Source organism: Erpetoichthys calabaricus, chromosome 17 (assembly GCF_900747795.2).
Source record: "Erpetoichthys calabaricus chromosome 17, fErpCal1.3, whole genome shotgun sequence".
Classification (NCBI taxonomy): Eukaryota; Metazoa; Chordata; class Cladistia; order Polypteriformes; family Polypteridae; genus Erpetoichthys; species Erpetoichthys calabaricus.
The window spans coordinates 79376260-79396240 of record NC_041410.2 but is presented as its reverse complement, the minus strand read 5'-3'; the positions used below and the strand labels follow the sequence as shown (position 1 = coordinate 79396240).

The following is a 19981-nucleotide window of genomic DNA, read 5'->3' as shown; positions in this document are numbered from 1 at the left end:
GTATTCAGAGTAGCTGCCTATTTTATATGTATGAAGCACATTTACAGCTCACATGGCATGAGCATCAGGTTGCCATAGTGTAGCCTCAGATTGTTTCTTCATTGCCAGCATTAGCTGGCATAACTTTCTACATGAAACTTTATGAAAACTCAGTGAGGTTTCTTCTTTGTCCAGTTAATCACTCAAACATCAAAAATCTTTCCAAAAAGTCATCTCTACACACTTTTATCCATAAAGACTGATGTGGCTGAGAGATTGATTGAAATTGTCTTATTATACAACGTAGGAGCCCAGTGCTGCTGCTGTTGTTTGCAGTTACTTAGTAAGGCAAGAGGGGAAATCAATTGGAGGAACAGAACATTGAAGTCAAAAACAGTGGTTCAAATCAAATCCATTTTCTCTTCTAAACTTTCAAATTAAAAGGAAACGTATGTAATATATCATATTTAGGATCAACATATTGTACCTTATGGGTGTCAAAGAGATTATTCCTGTTCATCATGTATACAGACATTGATTAAAGGAGGTTATATTGTTGCAGAGGTTTTTTATTAGAGAGAGACAGATGTTTCTTTAAACTGCTTAGAAGCTGTTCTAACAGAATCTTCAGCTCCTGTAACTCAGAGAAGTTTGGTATAGTGCTAACTATGAAATCAGAATGAAATAAAAGTGGGCTTTAAATACTACTTGAGTAGACTTCCAAATCACTTATTGCTTTATTTTCAAGGGTTGATAGGCTTCCTTAGTGTCAAGAAACAAACTCCTTTGAAGAAAACTACTCCCAAATGTTTTTATATCTCAGTTATCTGCTGAGACAATGTTTCAAAACTAACTTTAAGATGTCAACAAGCCTGTCAACGTCAGAAAAACTATTTGCCCATATCTTACTTCCCAAGGACACAGTGTGAGCAGTGAGGATAAAATTCACTAAGTTTGGAAACAAGCTGCTGAAGATGTAAATGTAAAGATCATACTGTTCACGACAAACTCGACACTGTTTTTTTAATTTTTTAAATACATTTAGATATTTCCAAAGCTCTCTGATACTGATCAGATAAATGAAAACGATACAGACAAAGCAAATTTGCTAGAATGAAATGTTCTTGCGGAAGAAATAAAATAAGAAAAATCTGTTCCTATTTATTTGGATCAAACATGCTGCCAGACGGTTTGATCAAGTCTTCGTTTTGTCTTTTTTGAAAAGTAGAGTTAGTGCTGAGTTGGTTACAATTATTACAAACTTGGAAAAAAAAACAGAACAATCTACTGGATTAAGAGAAAAAGCTACCATGATCATTGCATCAGCTAAGTACATGAAATAAATCTTTCAATCTTTACGTTTATTTCTCATTGTTATAATTAGTAATGAACCTTATTGATTATAACATATTTGCTTAATAAAGGGACACACTTGCACATCTCCTTACAATACTATGCTCCCATTTCATATTGAAGTTTAAATGTCATCCTTACGGACAATTGCCTTGCAAACTAAAGGAATGCTATTAAATTTAATAATGAGCATAAATTAATAGGCACTTTGTGTATCAAATATTATGGGTGCAGAGTCAGTTTCACATACCATAAAGTGAACAACACACTGTGAACATCAAGCTGCCAAAACAAGTGTACATTACATTGAAAATAGAATGAACTAAAGAAAAAAGAACCTGTATGGTTAATTTTGAAAATCTTTCCGACTATCCCATTTCTGCATTAGAGTTAACCACATTTTGATACAACTTCAGGGTAGAAGTGCAGCTTTGAAAAACTGCTCGGATAGGCTGTGACTTGCTGAATCTCTGATACAGACAAATTGGATTTAGAAAATGAATGACTGAAAGAAAATAATCCAGAACGAGATTTTTTGTTTTTTACACTAAATATTATAGATTCAATATATTTTATTATATAAACTCCCAAAAGAAACAATTTGCAGATTATGTACTCTGTCTAATAGGGGCGTTTTAGCATTCGTTTTCTTTGAATATTATTTGGTTACATGATTAAGAAATGGCCATTTGTTTCCAAAGATCTACCAATTCTTGAACCTTCATGATGTAATATCAAACTTGTATTGGGTGCAAGGCAGCAGACAATCCTGAATAATGCACCAATCCGTTGATGGACATGCATATATGTACCCACTCAGGCTCACTTATATTAACTTTTAATGTATATAGTATCATTAACATCATTCATATCCACAAAGCACTTTAAAGAGAAAACAAGATCCTAACACAGCATCATTTGAAAAGCTCAAAATTCATAAAGTATACACTGACAGACACCAACGGAGATTTGACAATGACCTGACATGGTGAAGTACTGTAATCGTTACAGAAAAGACAACTCATTTGAAAGAAGGGGCTCCAATCACATGTTAACACCCATTTCAGAGAGATGCAGGAAGAGTAGGTCTCGAAATCAAGAGAGAAGAGACAGCTCCTTAGCTAAGTTTTAAATGTTACCAACTATAGGATCCCATGTACAGACCAGGAATGTTTCAAAGAGTAGGAGATGCTAACCCTAACACTAGAAAAACCTGGCAACTTAAATCTTTAGCATGCACAGTGAGTTTAAAATAAGTGAATAAGCTGTGGTTTATAATAGGCAAGGGGATTATAACACATATCATTTTAAAAGAACATACATCTATCCATTTTGTCCTCTTCAAGATTATGGGGACCAATTTTAAAAATATATTCATCAAAATTGACAGCTTGCAAAGGACCATAATTTTGAACAACATGCTATTTGTAAAGAACACCATAATTTCCACATATTAAACTACTACTCATTGCCTTTGTCAAACTAGTTATATTAATTCTGTTCTATGCAGTTCAGCTTTCATTTTAGCGTCATAATGTTGAAATGCTCTGCCTAAACCTTATCTCTGTTTGTTTCAATTGATATCATCTTTCTACTGTTTACCAATCTTTTTTACTTTTCCAGCCATCTTTTAATCCTTTTCCCATCTTTTTTTTCCTTTTTAATTATCCTACTTATATTTCTCCTCTTTCAGTGGATTACTAACCACATGTCTACTTTTTTATTTTCTTCACGTAACACTGTTATCATCACCTTACCTTTTCTTCTAGGTCACTATTTTCATGCTTTCCTCACATGTTAAATAAGACCAACCACTCCTGGTAGATGTTCATTCATTCATTCAGCTTCCTGGTGTCACCTGTCCAAGACTCTCTCCTTTGACACTGTTTTATGAAGGCTCTTTAGTCTCAAAGTTTTAATCCAAACTGAATGCCAGCCTTCAACTTGGTTTTCCGATTCTTCCGTACAATGTACCCTAAATGAATGTGTGGTCAGTTTATTGAATGTCATCTACTAAATGTTTGACCTGAATGTGCCAGCTATGGTATACAGTATATACTTACCCCATTTCAGTATATATTCAGTGCTGTTTTGTAAACGTTTTAACTGCTTTGCAAGGCACTCTGTGACAGATCTCACTATGGAAGGTGTTTCTTGAAATAAAAAGGCTGGTAATTTCTTTGATATTATTGCATCCAGCACTACAAACTCTAGCAAGCAACTCTTTTCTATGTTTCCTATACTGTGAATACAATTAGAAGCAAAGAACCTAATTTTATGATATTGCTAGGATTCAATACTTGAATCACAGCAATTACTTTATCAGTATTGTTGTGTGTAAAGCTCACATTTTAAAGCAAACTTCTTCTCTTTCTTTTTTACATTCCTCTTTTATAATTATGTGTATTATATTATTATATACATCATGTATATAAATTATGTGGCATAACACTACAGTGACTAATGTTCCTACCTCACTTTTCCCATCCTGGCCATTGTTTGTGCATAATTATTACATTCTGTCCCTCACCACAAAAGTTTTCTCCATGATGTATCTATTTCTCCTAACTCCCAAGGCTTTCTGGGCAACTCTAAATTGGCACATTTGAATGAGAGTGGGCATATGTTACAAATAGAGCATGTCCCATAGCAGATTGGTTTAACAGCCAAGGCTGAGTTATGGATGTTATGTAGTCAAAATAATTTCAAAGTTCCATAACCCTGTGATGAAAAAATGGGTTTAGAGAAAGGGTTTTTGGACTAGGCAACACCCATTGGTGAATTTTTATATGCATCCTGCTATGTATTGTTAAGTTACAGATGTGGGTAATATCTACATGTACTTAGTTCTGCAGGGATGGACGTACATCACTATTTTGAAATTAATACCATTGGTAACCAGAAATAGGAAATATATGGTGGATAGGTATAACTTAACATTTGTTGCTGGAAACTTTGAAATTAATGCATTCATATATGGATGCATGATAAAAACTAGCAGAAGCACCAAGCAATAAAAATTACTTTGTGCATGTGTATACCTTACAGTTGTTTCAATATTTATAGTATGCAGACATTGCATTTTCTTTCTCATTTAGGTATATTATAGTTGTGTGTCTCTGTAGTACTCCAAGTATGTCCACTGACAAATATGACGTATGAGACTGAATATTTACTATATGTGCATGTGAAGCTATCCCTTATTACTCTTCTCTCATACTATCTCTCTTTGTTCCTTCATTACTTCATTTGTACTTCCTTTTACTTTCTCCGTTTCTCCTCTAGTATTTGCGTCTCCCCGTTTCTTGCTCTCTCTTCATTTGGTTCCCCCCCTTTCTTTTTCTGTCCCACAGCCCCCACATGATCAAACCATATTGATTTTCCCATAAACTCATATCTAGCAGCCCATTAACCACAAACCGCAGAGCTAACGTATATAAAATTTTACATCATTATCTGTCATTAAAAAGCCCAGGAAATGACCAAAGGTCCTGCAATTCCACAGTCCAGGTCACTTTATTAAAACCCTAACTCTTCAACACAACCACTGAACTCGCAAAAATAAAGTGAATCACTGCAGTGCACAGCTCTGTACATCTTAAAGCTAAATGTTAACATTGTTTCCAGAAGGGAGAGTCAGCAAACTTAACGGGAAAGCACGCTTTCTGCCGAGGCATCAAATGGATTCTTTTTTAGAGATGCCGTCTTCATAGATCTGCTTTTATCATTTTTCAAGCAACTGCTAATGTTGGCTTGACCACAGCAATATTAAAATAAATATTTCAAGACACGTGTTAGAAGGGGCCAACCTCCGCCCCATCCCCCATGTAATTTGGCTGATGGTTAGAGCTGTCAGTCAGTGTTGGTAGCATGCAGTGTGTGTGCGAGGGGGTGGGAAACGGACTAAGAATTTCCATCAGTGACTCTTGCAGGGAGGTCAAGAGGTCAACGTGCCCCCCTTCCCCTCACAAGCAAACAAAGGACCTGCCGACTTAACCCTTCTTGTGTCGTCCCTAAAGGAAGAAAATGCAGAACATCCCACTAATATGCATGCCTTTTTGAAGACAATATGAAAAAGAATGTCTGACATTGAACTCTTCCTTCAGAAAGTATTCTCACACAGGGGATAGGGGGTCTGACCTTCTCTGTTCAACGTGCAAGGCCTGGGAGTGTGCCTTCTGCAAAGTAAAAAGCTTTACTGTGCCGAAATCACTGCACTTGAATTGCAGGGACCCCTGGTGCATCTTTCACTCCCACTATATTTGCTTAAGACTATTTAAGAAAAAAAACCACTGAAGAGTTTTGGGGAATGTTCCTTTTATTACCATTTACGCCAGAAAAATAAAAAAGGAGAAGCTGGCAACTATGAATTAGTGCACTAGAAATGTGCAGAATATTTCCATAATTTTGTCAATGTTCTGCTGTCTTCCATGCTATGTAGCACACCTTTAGCAGGCATTTGTACCAACAGGGAAAAAAATATAAAGGGATAAAGAAAGAAAGGCTAGACCCGATTCCCACAGTTCTTTGTGCTAAAGAGTCACACCGACAAGGTGACAGATGAGCTTAGGTCCTGGGGTTAATAGGACCCCCCAAATTAACATTAATATAACCTCTAGATGAAATGGACTGCAGAGAGATGTGCAGCCGCCGGCTAATACATCAGCTACTCTAAAATGGAACGGGCTGAACATGTGAGCCGGACACATTAGCCATGTTTCTGTGTGCACTGTAGACCACAAATGACCTCAGCCATGAATTTATCTGCAGTCTAATATGTTTAATAATGTACCAAAAAATGGTGAATTCACTAGAATTTCATTCCACAAACAATATGACACAACCCACGATACTACTCGTTAATATCCACAAAGAAAGAAAGAAAGAAAGAAAGAAAGAAAGAAAGAAAGAAAGAAAGAAAGAAAGAAAGAAAGAAAGAAAGAAAGAAAGAAAGAAAGAAAGAAAGAAAAAGCGAGGGAGCAGCAGGTCAGCAAGTTTACCACTGCAGATGAAAGAGTATAATAGTTCACTGGGGAGAAATGTGCAGTAATTAAATCCCCTCTGAGCAGCAAGCAGAATGTGTGTGTGTGTGTGAGAGAGAGAGAAAGAGAGAGAGGGCAGAAGAGAGAGGGAGAGAGGGACAGGCAGAGATAAGGGTGGATGTGATTGTTTACCTCATAATTCCTGCTAATGGCGTTTAAATGGGAATTAGGTTTCTCAACAATCTCTCCAGAGCAGATATTCAATACCAGTTAGAGCTGTTAATGATCTGCCAGGAGTTTATCTATATTAACACCACAGACTGTGTGCTTTGTGCTTGAATAATACAGAGGGTGATGCTCATTCTCTGCTCACTGTTGTGCAGTACACATACACACAAACACAAGCAACGTGCACATTGCAGGAGCATCCTGTACACAGCCTAAAATAGTATAATGAGCTGCATCAGTTTGGCACTTTAAGGTAAAATGTAAGGTAAAATACAATTCTAAAATGATACATTTTATCACAGTGGCACTTCCGTAACATTCTCTCTCACATAATTTTACAAAAGAAATGTAATGTACATTTACAAAAAAAACCAGCCAATACAATATCATCACTCGGCTTAAGGCAGCATAAAATAACCGAGGATTAATCAGTTGTGTCATATCTTTCTGAAATGCCTTACAGTAAAAGCCTTGCCATTGTCATAATATTGCAGTCAATCTAGGTTTCACTATATCTTTTTGTTTAATAGCTAAAAAAACTCTAAATCCATTCTCACACAAACTCAAAAAAAGCTGAAATCTCTTAAGTCTCTGCATGCATTTATCTTACTTGCTGCTGTCAATTCAATCAGTATACAGTCAGCTTCATTCTGATTATCCCTCAAACTAATCAGCATGCCAGACAGACACAGTTCTTTAATCCATCAGTTCATACAATGAACACAACTGTGTGAGGCAATCAATAGATTTAATGTTACACATTCATTTAACCAATTGGAAAACCTCTGTCACATAACCTCCTTGCATTGCTACCCAGCTGGTTAAGAGTATTCTGACAATCATTGTGCATAATTTACATTAATTTTACCAAATGATTAGTGACATATATAGATGGATTAAAGATAATCCCCCTGTCTAATTTATGACACTTAATACTCAAGTCAACACAATGCATCCTTGTACAATACATTCACATCGATATGCTTGTGTTAATCAAACAGAAATATCATTGTGATTCCATAAACTGGTCAGCAAAATCATCACAACTTAGTTTGTATGTATACAATAAAAAGTGCAAAACACAGACACTTCAACCATTGAAACATTGGCACAGCTAGTGATACCCTTAATGCCACACAGTAAGTCAATAAAAGCTACTATTCGGAAACCTTCGAATTTACAGTCCATACATTAGTCACTAGGCCACTTATGCTCCTCATGGTGAGCATGATTGATCTTCATTATATACCACCTGCCCACAGTAGATATAATTTCAGGTTACTTTACAGTAAGACAATATTTTCCATGTATCATCAGTCTGAACAGTGGCAGGTTAAACTGTTCACTGATGGTCAAAAATAAAGTCAATGGATGGTAAATGAACCTCCATCATTTTGATTCTACGCTCCAACATCTTAGGTACCTGACCACAAACATAAATAGCTTTACTGACTAATTTTGTGTTTCACTTTTCTGTTTTGGGCATAGCTGCAAGTTATGTTACAGGTATAGCACTACTGTTTCCATATTTATATAACCGAGCATTGATTAAGTGATCCACTCGGGGTCACACAGTAAGTCAGTTGTGAGGGCTGAAGTAGCAACTGTCGCATTAAGTGGTCTGCTTAGGGTTAGGCAGTGATTCAGTGGTGGAGCCTAACTGGAAACATTATGCTTTAGATTCCAACACCTTAGCCATTAACTCACAAAGCATACACTGTATGATCATCAACAAGTCTTTAGTGTATATAATCATAAAATACTTGATAGATGTTTAACAATAGTTTTCAAGTTTCAATGAACTAAACCTTTATGGCCCAAAACTTCTATGTTTCATTGCTGTACAAGATTTATCAGACGAGGGTAAGAAAATACATGTAGACAAGATGCATGAGGAGGCTGTGAATTAAAATCAGATTAGTAAAGAAGCAAACATTCATAGCATACATTCATAATCTACAGGTCTTATCCTCCTCCAAAGTTATTTACCTTCTTAAGTAGGAAGTTTAGCTATCATCAGAAAAAATGAGAATATCCATAATTTGAAAATAATATTGTTGCAAATGACTTCTTAATGTGACAAAATAAAGGCTGCATAATTAAAAAAAATAGGACAACACAGATTTGACTGAATCTGCTTAAAGCAGTGATCACAGGATGAAAATGCAAGCCAGCAAGCCACTGTGATGTTGCATTGACAATACAGCTTTAACAAGGTAAAAAATGAGCGCAATAATGCAGCCTCAACAAGCCAGTCGTCTATAGTGGATCAATAAAGGCAGTACTCAATGTCCACAGCAGTACTGTCTGAACACATTGCAGATAAAGAATGTGTTAATAAGATACTTAAAAACACATTCGCTACATCTCAGACACAAATTGAAGGTGAAAATGCAGTCAAACGTGTTTATAATGACTGCACTGGAAAGGGACTGTATCTAATACCGACTGGTCTGTAGGCACACACTTTTAGTTGGACAGTCTTATTAAGCACCCATCCACATTGTGTACCCGGTTTTCCTTTCAGGTATCACAGAGAGTTAGAAATCTATACCAGAAACAGTAGGATTAATACAGGAGCAAGACACTGGACAGATTAGTAGGACAGTCTTATTAAGCATTCATCCACATGCTGCATCCACATTTCCTTTCAGGTATCACCGTGATTTAGAAGTCTATACCAGCAACATTGGGAAGAATACAGGTACTGACACTGGATGGAATGCCAGTCACTTGTAGAGTATCTTCCTGCATGTAGTTACAGTCATTCACTTTAGGTCAAATTCTTTTAATGCGCGCAGGTATTTATAATGAACCATATTATAAAATCCAGTTAAAAATGCAATTTGTCCATCCATCCCATTGGACCCATTTTCTCATTACAAGATGGTATGTGTAAAGTCTTTCTCAAAACAGCAGACACAATGTCTAGGTAGACTAGATCACCTAACTTGGTTTACCGCAGGGCATAACTAAACCAGGGTCTACACATCCAAGCTGCTCTGGTGTCCCCAAGACTCAAAGAATACTGCAATAGAAAGATAAGTTGGACAATCTTCATATAGGAAAAGCAACTTGAACTTTTCTTCCAATGTAATGACTCGATGTCCTTCCATCTCCTGTCTGATTACTACTTCAGTTAATACAGAAAACAAAACTGAAAGGATTTGCTACAAGGTTTCATGAGGAGACTCCATGTTTTTAACTGGAGTAATGATTTTTTTGAAACTGGTGAAGCTCTAAAAGGTCACCACATTTTAAATGAAAGGATGAACATTCTTCTAAGTAAGTCTACTGCAGAAACTAATAGCCAAGTAAATGACAGTAAGGCATACAGTATGAAGCAAACTGAAGGCTCCTGCATTAAATCTGACATAGAACTCAATGTGCACTGCTGCAGGGTTGAATATACAACTATGGATCACTTTCAAAATCATAGGTGCCAAGTGAAAGCACTGAATTGTACAGTTGACCAATATACAACATTATACAGATAATATATGCAGATTATTTTTATTTAATTAAACTCATTTCGTTTCAGCCTGCATTTTATAGTTAAGGTGTTAAATTTATAAAGTGGCAAGCTAATTTGTATGGTGTAATTGTTGAGTCAAAACTGATTTTTTTAAAACTATACAAGGTAATAACGAAATCAAGTTCAAACAAGTCAACAATACCACAACCACACAACTGAACCTTGGTACCAACCTCCACCGTTTATATGGATTTCCTTCCAAAGTCCAACAGAATACCAACAGAAAGACTAGCGACACTCCATTGGCCGATTGCAAGAGTTAGCATATGCATGAGATGTGTCTAACACTGGAATGGCATTCCATATAAAGTATGTTCAGTTCCTACCCTTTGCCTAGTATTCCTGGGACATGCTTGGATTTAATGACCAGGAATTTAAATGGATGGATGGACAATTTTCTTATTATTGTGCGAGTCAACAAAGCTTAATGATTTTATGGAAAACATAATTTCCAATTGCTAGTCCTAGTTTTTATGTTAAATAAAATATGAAACATCAGAGAGGGTGAAAGTGACCTGGTCACTGGCTGTGCAGACCTTGCACATTTTCATTTCTATGTTTTTCTACTGGCATTGCAGTTTTCTTGCCATATCCCGAAGACATGTAGTCTAGGTTGGTTGGAGGCTTAAAACTGGTCCTGTTTGAAACGAGAGACTTACATCTGTGTAGATTTCTGTGTTGCATTCAAAGCTACTGGAATAGGCTCCAGTTCCTCATGGATTAAATGGTCTCAGTAAATGGATGGATGGATAACAGGAGCACCTAAAAGACCCTCTACCCTTCTAAAACCTCCTGTTCCAGTGGTCCAGTTAAAGTTCCTCACAGGTGGCGCAGTGGTAGTGCTGCTGCTTTGCAGTAAGGAGACTGTGGAAGATTGTGGGTTCGGTTCCTCCCTAGCGCTTTGAGTACTGAGAAAAGCGCTATATAAATGTACTGAATTATTATTAATTTTGAATTGTCAGGTGGGTTCAGGTGGCATGGCTTCATCTATTTTCAAACACCTGATGTCACCTTCTCACCTCTTACTTCCATCTTTCTTTCTTAGGTCTCTCTATCTCTTTCTCTCTTCTACTGAAGCTTCAGCATAACTAGCCCGATTACTCTAAACTAATACATGGATAAGAATAACCCTAAAAATCTCCTTCTTACCCAGGTTATTTCACAATTACTGAAACAGCTACCAGATCACAGTTTCTAATTGTGGTCTCTGAAACCTCTGAGCCCTGAACTATATCCTAAAGGACAAACACCTGTGTCTGTTTTTGGGTTGCTTTCTCTTATCTACCAATTGCAAGGCTCCAGGTGTCCTTGGTGGACCTTGCTTGTTGCCTACCATCTCATTTGGGTATTTGCAAGAAATTATTTTCCAGGGCATATGTCCCATGGTATCCCTATTTAAACACTCTGGCATGTACAGAAGCTCTCTACTTGCCTGAGTGGACACCTCTCTCTCTGTATGGCACTTAAAAAGACAGCACCGTCTGCCATCACCTTTGCCTTTAGCAAGTGACAACTGCCCATTTCTATGCAGGCTGTTGAGCAGGTTTTGAAAAGCTATATTTACTTTTACATAACCATTTTTAAAAAAGCACAGAAAAATATATTCACTTTTATTTTAAAGACACTTTTATTTAAAAGGAATGAGGAATAATTATTAATGGACAAAGACTGTAATGATGCTTTAAGATGAGGTGAGAAAACAAAATTGAGGAAAGGAGGAGAGAGAAAAGAGAAGAGGTAGCAAAAACAGTGAGCGGATGAAAGGTGGCACGAGAAAGCAGAGTGGGAGAAAAAGAAAATATTCTGTGAAGAAGGCAGTTTAATACAATCGAGCATGTTGTATTGACAGCTCTGCCTCGTCCATTGATTCTCCATTATGCCACTAACAAAGGCTTGTTGACATTTTGTCATTTTCAATCACGTTAGCATTACCGTGAAGCTTGTCATTTCAATTGTGGAAATATGGAGGTATCACTATAACAGCACATAAATCACAATTAGAAAAATAATTTAATTTTGGGCTTTTATTATTATTACATTTACTATACAGGGCTCATCTTTTCTTGAACATGGACAAGAATATTTTGTCCAAGTTTAACTATTTAAATATAATTTAATGAACTGGAATTTGCAAAGTATTAAAGCTTTAGATTACTAGTTTTTCTAAGTAATACTCTTATGTTCATTTTGCCTCTCTTCAATTGGTAACAACACTTTCAAAACATTTGTATTAAACTGAAAATTAGTGAAATATACACAGTTAATGTTCCTTTATTAAATATCACATATACCTGATATGCAGGGCCCTAGAAATTAGGTAAAAAAATGAAACTACATTTTTTCAAACACTATTTCAGAAGAGAAAATGGGATGCACAATATACACTAAAGACATCAGATGTAATTGCTATTAGCACAAATAGTTTTAATAGAGTATCAAAAACAAAACATTTCTGAATAGAAAATAAACAGTTATCAGTCAGTCAGTCATCGTCCAGCCCGCTATATCCTAACACAGTGTCACGGGGGTCTGCTGGAGCCAATCCCAGCCAACACAGGGCACAAGGCAGGAAACAAACCCCGGGGGGCATTTGCAGGCCGCCAGCCCATCGCAGTAAACAGTTATCTTTCTTACTTAATCAAACAAAGATTAGTTCTATGGAAGGTTTGTGGGGTGTAATTGCACTAGGGCATGAAGCAATGTAACAAATAGGGGGAAATAATGATAAACAATTCAACAGCTACACAAATCTAACCCATTTTGTCTGCAATCAATCAACAGAGGACAACGCCATGCAAGAAGTACCATAACGTTGTTCTTTTGGAGGTATGGAGAGTCCTAATGTGCACGCTTTACACCCAAGCTCGTGATGTTCCAGCTCTGAACACCCTATTAAACATATAGCTGCTTTCCTATGAAAAGAAAGAGCAAGCAAGTCATAAATGGTAGTAGAGTACAATTCAGTAAATAAGAAGACTTGATACTTGTTAAACTCTCACTAAATATCAGAAAATATCAGATTAGGCTGGATGGAAAAGGGATCTTTCTCTGAATATTGTTGTCGAAAGCCCTATCCTAATATGGCCTCAAAGGACAAAAATCAGCAAAACACCCTGGTCATCAGAGTGAAGAGACACCTGGTCATCAAGGTACATAAAGAATAGCTGCACTTGGGCAATTTTACTAACTGTTGTTTAGCACACCTCTGTAGTCACCCATAAGTAGGCAAGCTTGCTTTCTACTTTATTTCCCAAGAATTAGACAACAGTCTGTGTAAGTGATGCCTATAATTTTAATCAAGTAATTTATAAATAAACTCATAAAAAAAACCCAAAAAAGTTATCTCTTAATTTCTCTTATATTATCCAGTACAAGTCAATAAATAAAAACTCTTGAGTCTAGGAGTATTATGAATTTCTCTTACTCCAATTTTTGGTCTTCTTAAGAATTCATTTTTGATAACAGTCTGAATTTTATTTGACATGATATTAAAATATTTACTAACAGCTACAAATTATGCTCAGGGTCTACTTTAATCAATTTAATTTACATAAATAAATTATTTAGATTGCCATAACTAATTAGATTATTACAATTTTCCCTAAGTTATCCTCCTGAAACAAGTATTAACAGCCTACTAATGATAATGAAACCTCATCGCTGCTTCTGGAGTTATAGAAATGACACAAAACACTGAAAAACTAAGCTATACTGGACCCATGTCATTTTCAGAACCTTACTAAAAACCTTTATGCTAATTTACTGGGCCCTAAAGGTTGGATCTATTTAATGAACTTCCTTATTTCACACAACTTCTAATTCTTTTTAAAACTGATAGGATTACCATATCTGCTGTCTGCTCATTGCGATTTTCTATCTATTCCAACTCAAGTGTCTCCTTTGGTTAAAAAATTAAAATCCAAACTAAAGATCCATCTCACCTTACTTACACTGAAAAACTGCCATATCCTCAAAGTCAAACATGTTCAGTTTTCTAATTCATCATGCTTTCATGGAGCTACCCATGGCCTTTTGATGTGCTGTTCTGTTGATTTACTTAACTAACAATATTTAAGCCTGTCCATGTACTTTGAAATTATCCATTCCTTCTGAGTTCTCCTAAGATGAGTAGCATTTCTGTAAGTAGCTTATGACATTTTTAATCTAAAAGGCACTATATATAGATTAATTTATAGACTGATTGATTGCAAGGTCTAGTAATTTCGCCTTAGATCTGATTATCTTTACTCAGTTCCTTGACACACAACTCTTCTTTAATAATTAATACAAATAGTCACATATTTTCTCTTAAAGTACAACATAAATGTACTGCAAATCTAATTCTGGTCAAGCATTAGGTCTTTTTCTAAATCTGACAAAGGTTTATCTTATTATCTTTGTTTCCCATGAAGTCTTATAAGGCATAGTCCCAAAACAAAGGGCTCACTAATAGAGAGATTCATAAGGTAATACCAGCACATTATCCAAAGCCAAACTTTGGTTTTAGCATCATGGTAATTAATTTGATATTACTTAAGTATCATGGAGCATCATGAACTCTGTTTAATACTTTGTGACACTGTTTATATGCAGATTTGTTCACCCATCAATTACTCATATGAGATTTGAAAATGTTGTTTTGTCTGCTAATCCAGTGAAATCAGACTTGAAAGAAGGAGGAAGGTCAGAGTACTGTTTACATTTCAATTGATTATTTGTGCTTGTGTAGTTTAAGGACAACTTTACTTTTAAATTAAGCATGCATGCAAATTAACTTTAAGATACTTTAGCTTTAATCGATTTGACAGATACGGATAAAGGGAAATAACTTTAACCCAATCAATCTATTTTGTAAACAAGACATTTCCATTATAGAGAGGGTAATAAAGAAAGAGCCAGCCCTGGGTGAGACTGTAGTCTGTCACAGGTTGCAGTCACACACTGACACCAGAACAGTTTTGAATCACCAGTATATGCGTGTTTCTAAGATGTGGGAGGAATCGAGGACAATACACATAAAGATAAACTAGAAAATCATTGAAACCCTAAATCTTGAAACAGTGGCACTTAGCTATGTACAACACCACAAACAGTGACAAATCTGAATTCGATCCTTGGAGTTGTGATGTAGCAGAATTAACCTCTGAAGCAAGATAGCTTCACTCAAGGTATCATTCAACTATCTGCAAAACCAATTCAAACAAATTAATTCCAAGAAAAAGCAGAGCTATCCATAACTTTAACTACTGTATAAGTAATGCTTTTTAAAATTTGTAAACATTTAGACGTTAGCAATACAGAAGACTACAGTTATGATCACTGACAAAATATGAAAAAAAAATATTAAAAAACATCACTGTAAATTAAAATATGTGTGTAACTCAGGCAAACGTTTAAGTCTTATGTGAAGTCCAGCTAGGAAAGGTTGGCAAGAGCAAGGACAACTCTTTAAAACTAACACTTAAACAAAAATAATAATTCTTGTCAATGTACATGTATCAAAACCATGGCATAAGCTGGAAGAGTGGATATATACTGAAATCAACAATATCTTGGTAAATAGTTCAGTTTTAAAATGTTTAAAAATTACTGTTCTAAAATATGAAAATCCAGGGCAATCTGGAGTAAACCATCCACACTTCTGTAATTTAATAATTAGACCATTTGCATTATAAAGCAGTTAATACTATTGGTATTACATTTGCAATTTACTAAATGAAAAACATTCTCAACTCCTAAAACTCATCTTAAAGATGCAAGACTTTGCAGTGTCACTAGTAAAATGAATGTCTAGACTGAGAAAGGAGAGAATGACATAGCACCTCTTCAAGAATCAAGACCACAATGGGTGGAAACTAGAAAAAGCATAACTATTAATTATAGAAATATAGAATACATATAGAGAATACTGAATAGTGCAAATACGTAATTACATTGATTGCACTGTACAGTATTCTCTATATGTTTACATCAGAAAGAAAAATATATTTCTTTTTTCTTAGGATGCTCAGGTATTGCTGCCTCTCAAGGAAAATGAAATATGCAGAATAAATTTTGGGAACGGATTACCTCCCTATGGAAGGACACATGTGGTCAGGTGTTAGTGTAGTTTTATACACATCAGAATTACTGCTTTTTTGTGTTGTCTCATTACATTTACCTGCTATTTCTGCAAGTATACTGTTGGTATCCTAAACCTTTCATTCTTTTATAAACACAGGAATCCCATTTTGAAACTGCCACTACTATTACACATTAAAATGTAACAGACATATCACTAGAATTTGCTCTTGCAAAAGGATAATAAGTGCAGTGGAAAGCTAAAGCACTTGATTTTGTTTTTCTGCAAGGTTACAGTAACTATTCCTCTATTCAGTACTTGCAGTGATTTGGACACTAAAGCTTCGTTACACAGTCAAGGTGACTGGCCACAGTTGTTTTAGGAACTGACCGGAGCATTTATGTATCACAACCAGGCCTTGGGACATCCCAGATCTGTGGTGATCTGCTGTCCAAGAGAAAGCAACAAAGAAGCCTAGCTATATACTGCAACCTGATTGTCACCCACTTCATTTCACAGAACTCAACCCCTGGGTTGAACATTGTACTACAATTAATAGAAGCATGAAAGAAAAAAGCGCAAACAACATTTCTAGGAACGGGTAGAAAGATGACAAAAGACAGAAACAGTTGAAGCAGACTCTTTGCTTTTTACTGTTCCCTGAACCTGGCTTGGGCCTTTTTTCATCAATATGAATGACACACTGACAGACTGCGATACAGCACATGAAACACTGGTTTCTACTCTTTCTCTTCCTTCTGCACCCATACAACATCACTCTAGGCATTGGCACCCACAAAAGTAGCTCGAAATAACAATCGGGAGTAGGACTAAGAGGGACTAAAACAAGATAATATGTAACTGCAGAAACAACGAGAAAAACATGATGCTGAAAAAATAAACAATTCAGGTCAAGGAACAGGAGATTTACAGAGAAACCTACTAGTAGAGGAAAAAGGGAGGTAGCCAGCTGTTGAAAAGAACAGGACAAACAACAACCAGGAGTGGGACCAAGGAAGGGGAAAACAAGATAATATGTAACTGCGGAAGCCACGAGATGAGCATGGTGCTGATAAAAATTAACACCTTAGGTGGAGGAACAGGTGATTTACAGAGCAGGAAATCTTGTAGTTGAGAGAAAAAAGGAAGGAAGCCAGTTGTTGGAAAGAGCAGGGCAAAAGCTGTCAGGCTACAACAGTGAAGCTGCCTGTCTCCAGCCTCCTCGCTCTGTCCTGCTGTCACTGCTTCCCTCCTCTCTCCCGCTCTCTACGAACAGAAAGCCGGCCCCGGGATCAATATCTGCGGGATCAATATCCACATGAATATTCTCCTCTCTCTAAGCCAGGCTAGAAGAAAGCGAGAGACAGAGAAGCAAGGCAGACCGGCGTTGCCAGCTTTCCGGCTCAGGCTCCTGCCCTTCTCCGATATTGTCAGTAAAAATCGGGCATCAAGGCAGAAGCTGCACAGGATTTGCACTTTTTTTTCTTTCAGACAGGACTTACCGTTGGCTGCTCGGAGGGAAAGGGGAGATTTCAATCGCCATGCCGCCACTTCCGAAGAGGCTCGCTGGAACACGAAGGGGACTGGCAGAGGGACAAACATGATGCTTCACTGCTCCTTGCTCCCCAGCCGTCTTCTTGTATGCTGGTTACTCCTAGTTGTCAAAATTGCAGAACTTCTTAGACAGACAAAGGCAGTTGCAGCCAAGGCACCAACCAAAAAAACAAAAAAAAAAACAAAAAAAAAAAAACAAAAAAAAAGAAGAAGAGCAGGGAGCAGCAGCAGCTGAGCTCCTTGAGATGCCTCTCTCACGGAAACAGAAGACAAGGCAGTGAGCAGCAGCTGGCTCTTTCTATAGCATAGTGAGAAGCTGCAGCCAGCAGAGGATCTCTCTCTGAAATCTCACAAAATCAAAGCACTGCTAGGGGAAGCTCTGCTGTCACCTTCGCCCCAGCCAGAAGAAAAATGAATCTCGCTCAGGCAGCCTGCGAGCGAAGCCACGGAGAAGCGAAAAAACCAGCAGGAAAATTAAAAGCCAAAAGAGAAAAAAAAAATGTGGCAAGCTTAAAAGAGCACAACAAAGGAGGGAGCCATCGTTCTCAAGGACTCTGGATTTTTATCTTTAATTCTTTATTCATTTTTTTTAATGGCTCGACTGCAAAAATTGATGCAACTTAATAGATATTAATTAATACATAACACAAAGATAAAAATGTAGCTGCAGTGAACAGACAGAGAAGTGAGATGAGCTCTTTCTTTCCTTTTTTCCTTCTCTCTGCATCTGCCTGTCTTCTTTTACTTTATTATTGTTACTTATTATTAATATAATTATTTTATATTTCCATAATCACATTATACATTTCCACTGTGCTTTGGAGACCTCACTATGAATTTTTTTCTTTTATCTCTAAAACAAAAAAGGCAAGAGAAAAAAAGAGAAATAGCAAGGTTATCCAAAATCTTTGTATATTGTTGCAGAAATAGTCAAATAAATATTTATATAAAATATAACATTATAGAAATCTACTTTTTAGTTGTACTTTTGGTATCAGCTTCTTTGTCTGCTAGCCATCATCTGAAATAAACCTAAAATCCGCCTGGCATGTATAGATTATTATTAAATAGAAAATCTATAGGCTAAACATCGCAATCAATAGGACAAAATCAATACCTGTACGTACTAAGCCAGGTCTCTTTCACACTCTCTGCCACTTGCACATGCTCGCTCCCTCCTCTCAGTGTGTGTGCATGTATATTTATATATATATATATGTGTGTGCGCGCGTGTGTGTGTGTGTATACATAAGGCACATACACATACACACACATATATATATATTCAGATATTTAACACACCTCGATAAACCACATACAGAGATCTTCACAAACAGTACGGCATTATTAAAAACAGAAACAAATTAGGAATTAATTTAAAAACAATAAATACACCCACACACATAGACTCACTCATACACTGGCACACATGAATGCACACACACAGATACACACACTAAGCTCTAGTCAGACTAATGCTAATACCCACTTCTCTGTCTGTTCCAAAACCCATTGCCTTCATAGTCGCAGCCTTTTAAAGATGCCACGCGGTATTTTCTCTGGGATGCTGATGATTTATATAAATAAGATTTTTAGGAATATTGAGATTTATTGGTTATTTTTATGGATTGAAAAATAAAAAGATGCAAGCCTGCCTTGCTGCCTGGCTGCTTGACCACTACAATGAACTCCTGTTAAACAGACACGGTCCACAATGAGTCCAGAGTTTATTGTCCCACTGTTTCTCTGATTCTCTCTCTCTCTCTCTCCCTTTCTCTCACCCTCCCTCCGCCCCTCCAGCTCTCGCTCTCTCCCCATTTGACAGATGACAAGCACAAGCGTCCCTGCCATACAGAAGTGACTGTCTGTTGTCCTTCAGAAACCCCCTTACAGAGAGGGGGAGAGAAAGAGAGAGAGAGAGAGAGAGAGAGGGAGAGAGAGGGGGAGAGTGAGAGAGAGAGAGAGAGAGAGAGAGAGAGAGAGAGAGAGAGAGGGTCCCCCTCCTTTTCCCCCCTCCCCTCCCCCCTTTCCTTGGCTTCTCAAGTCCTTCCAGACAAAAGCAATTATTTCTAGCAGAATGTAGTGTGGTGTGTGTCTGCTGAGCAAGAGTATCACACCTCAGAACCTCACATCCCCCCCCACCCCGTCCATTCACTTGTACAAATGCGCACACATGGATACACAAATACATACGTACAGGCAGTATTGCTTATTATTATATATATAGTACTGTACATATACTGCAAAGTACATACATCCAAATAAAATTTGCACTTTTCCACATCGATC

General features: G+C 36.9%; 1 protein-coding gene across 6 annotated transcripts in view; it reads right to left on the bottom strand.

Moving 5' to 3' along the window:
* The window catches only part of pou2f2a (POU class 2 homeobox 2a), a 173811-nt gene extending 154187 nt beyond the window's left edge, over positions 1-19624 (bottom strand). For 3 of the 6 annotated variants that reach the window (XM_051920892.1, XM_051920893.1, XM_051920896.1), the window contains exon 1: positions 17641-17871. In XM_051920892.1, the coding sequence (XP_051776852.1) occupies positions 17641-17740 (100 nt within the window). In that variant the 5' untranslated portion in view covers positions 17741-17871. Of the gene's footprint in view, positions 1-17640 lie in introns of all 6 variants that reach the window. The other 3 variants (XM_051920889.1, XM_051920890.1, XM_051920895.1) reach the window with 2 other exon arrangements.
* Positions 19625-19981: the final 357 nt, after the last annotated feature.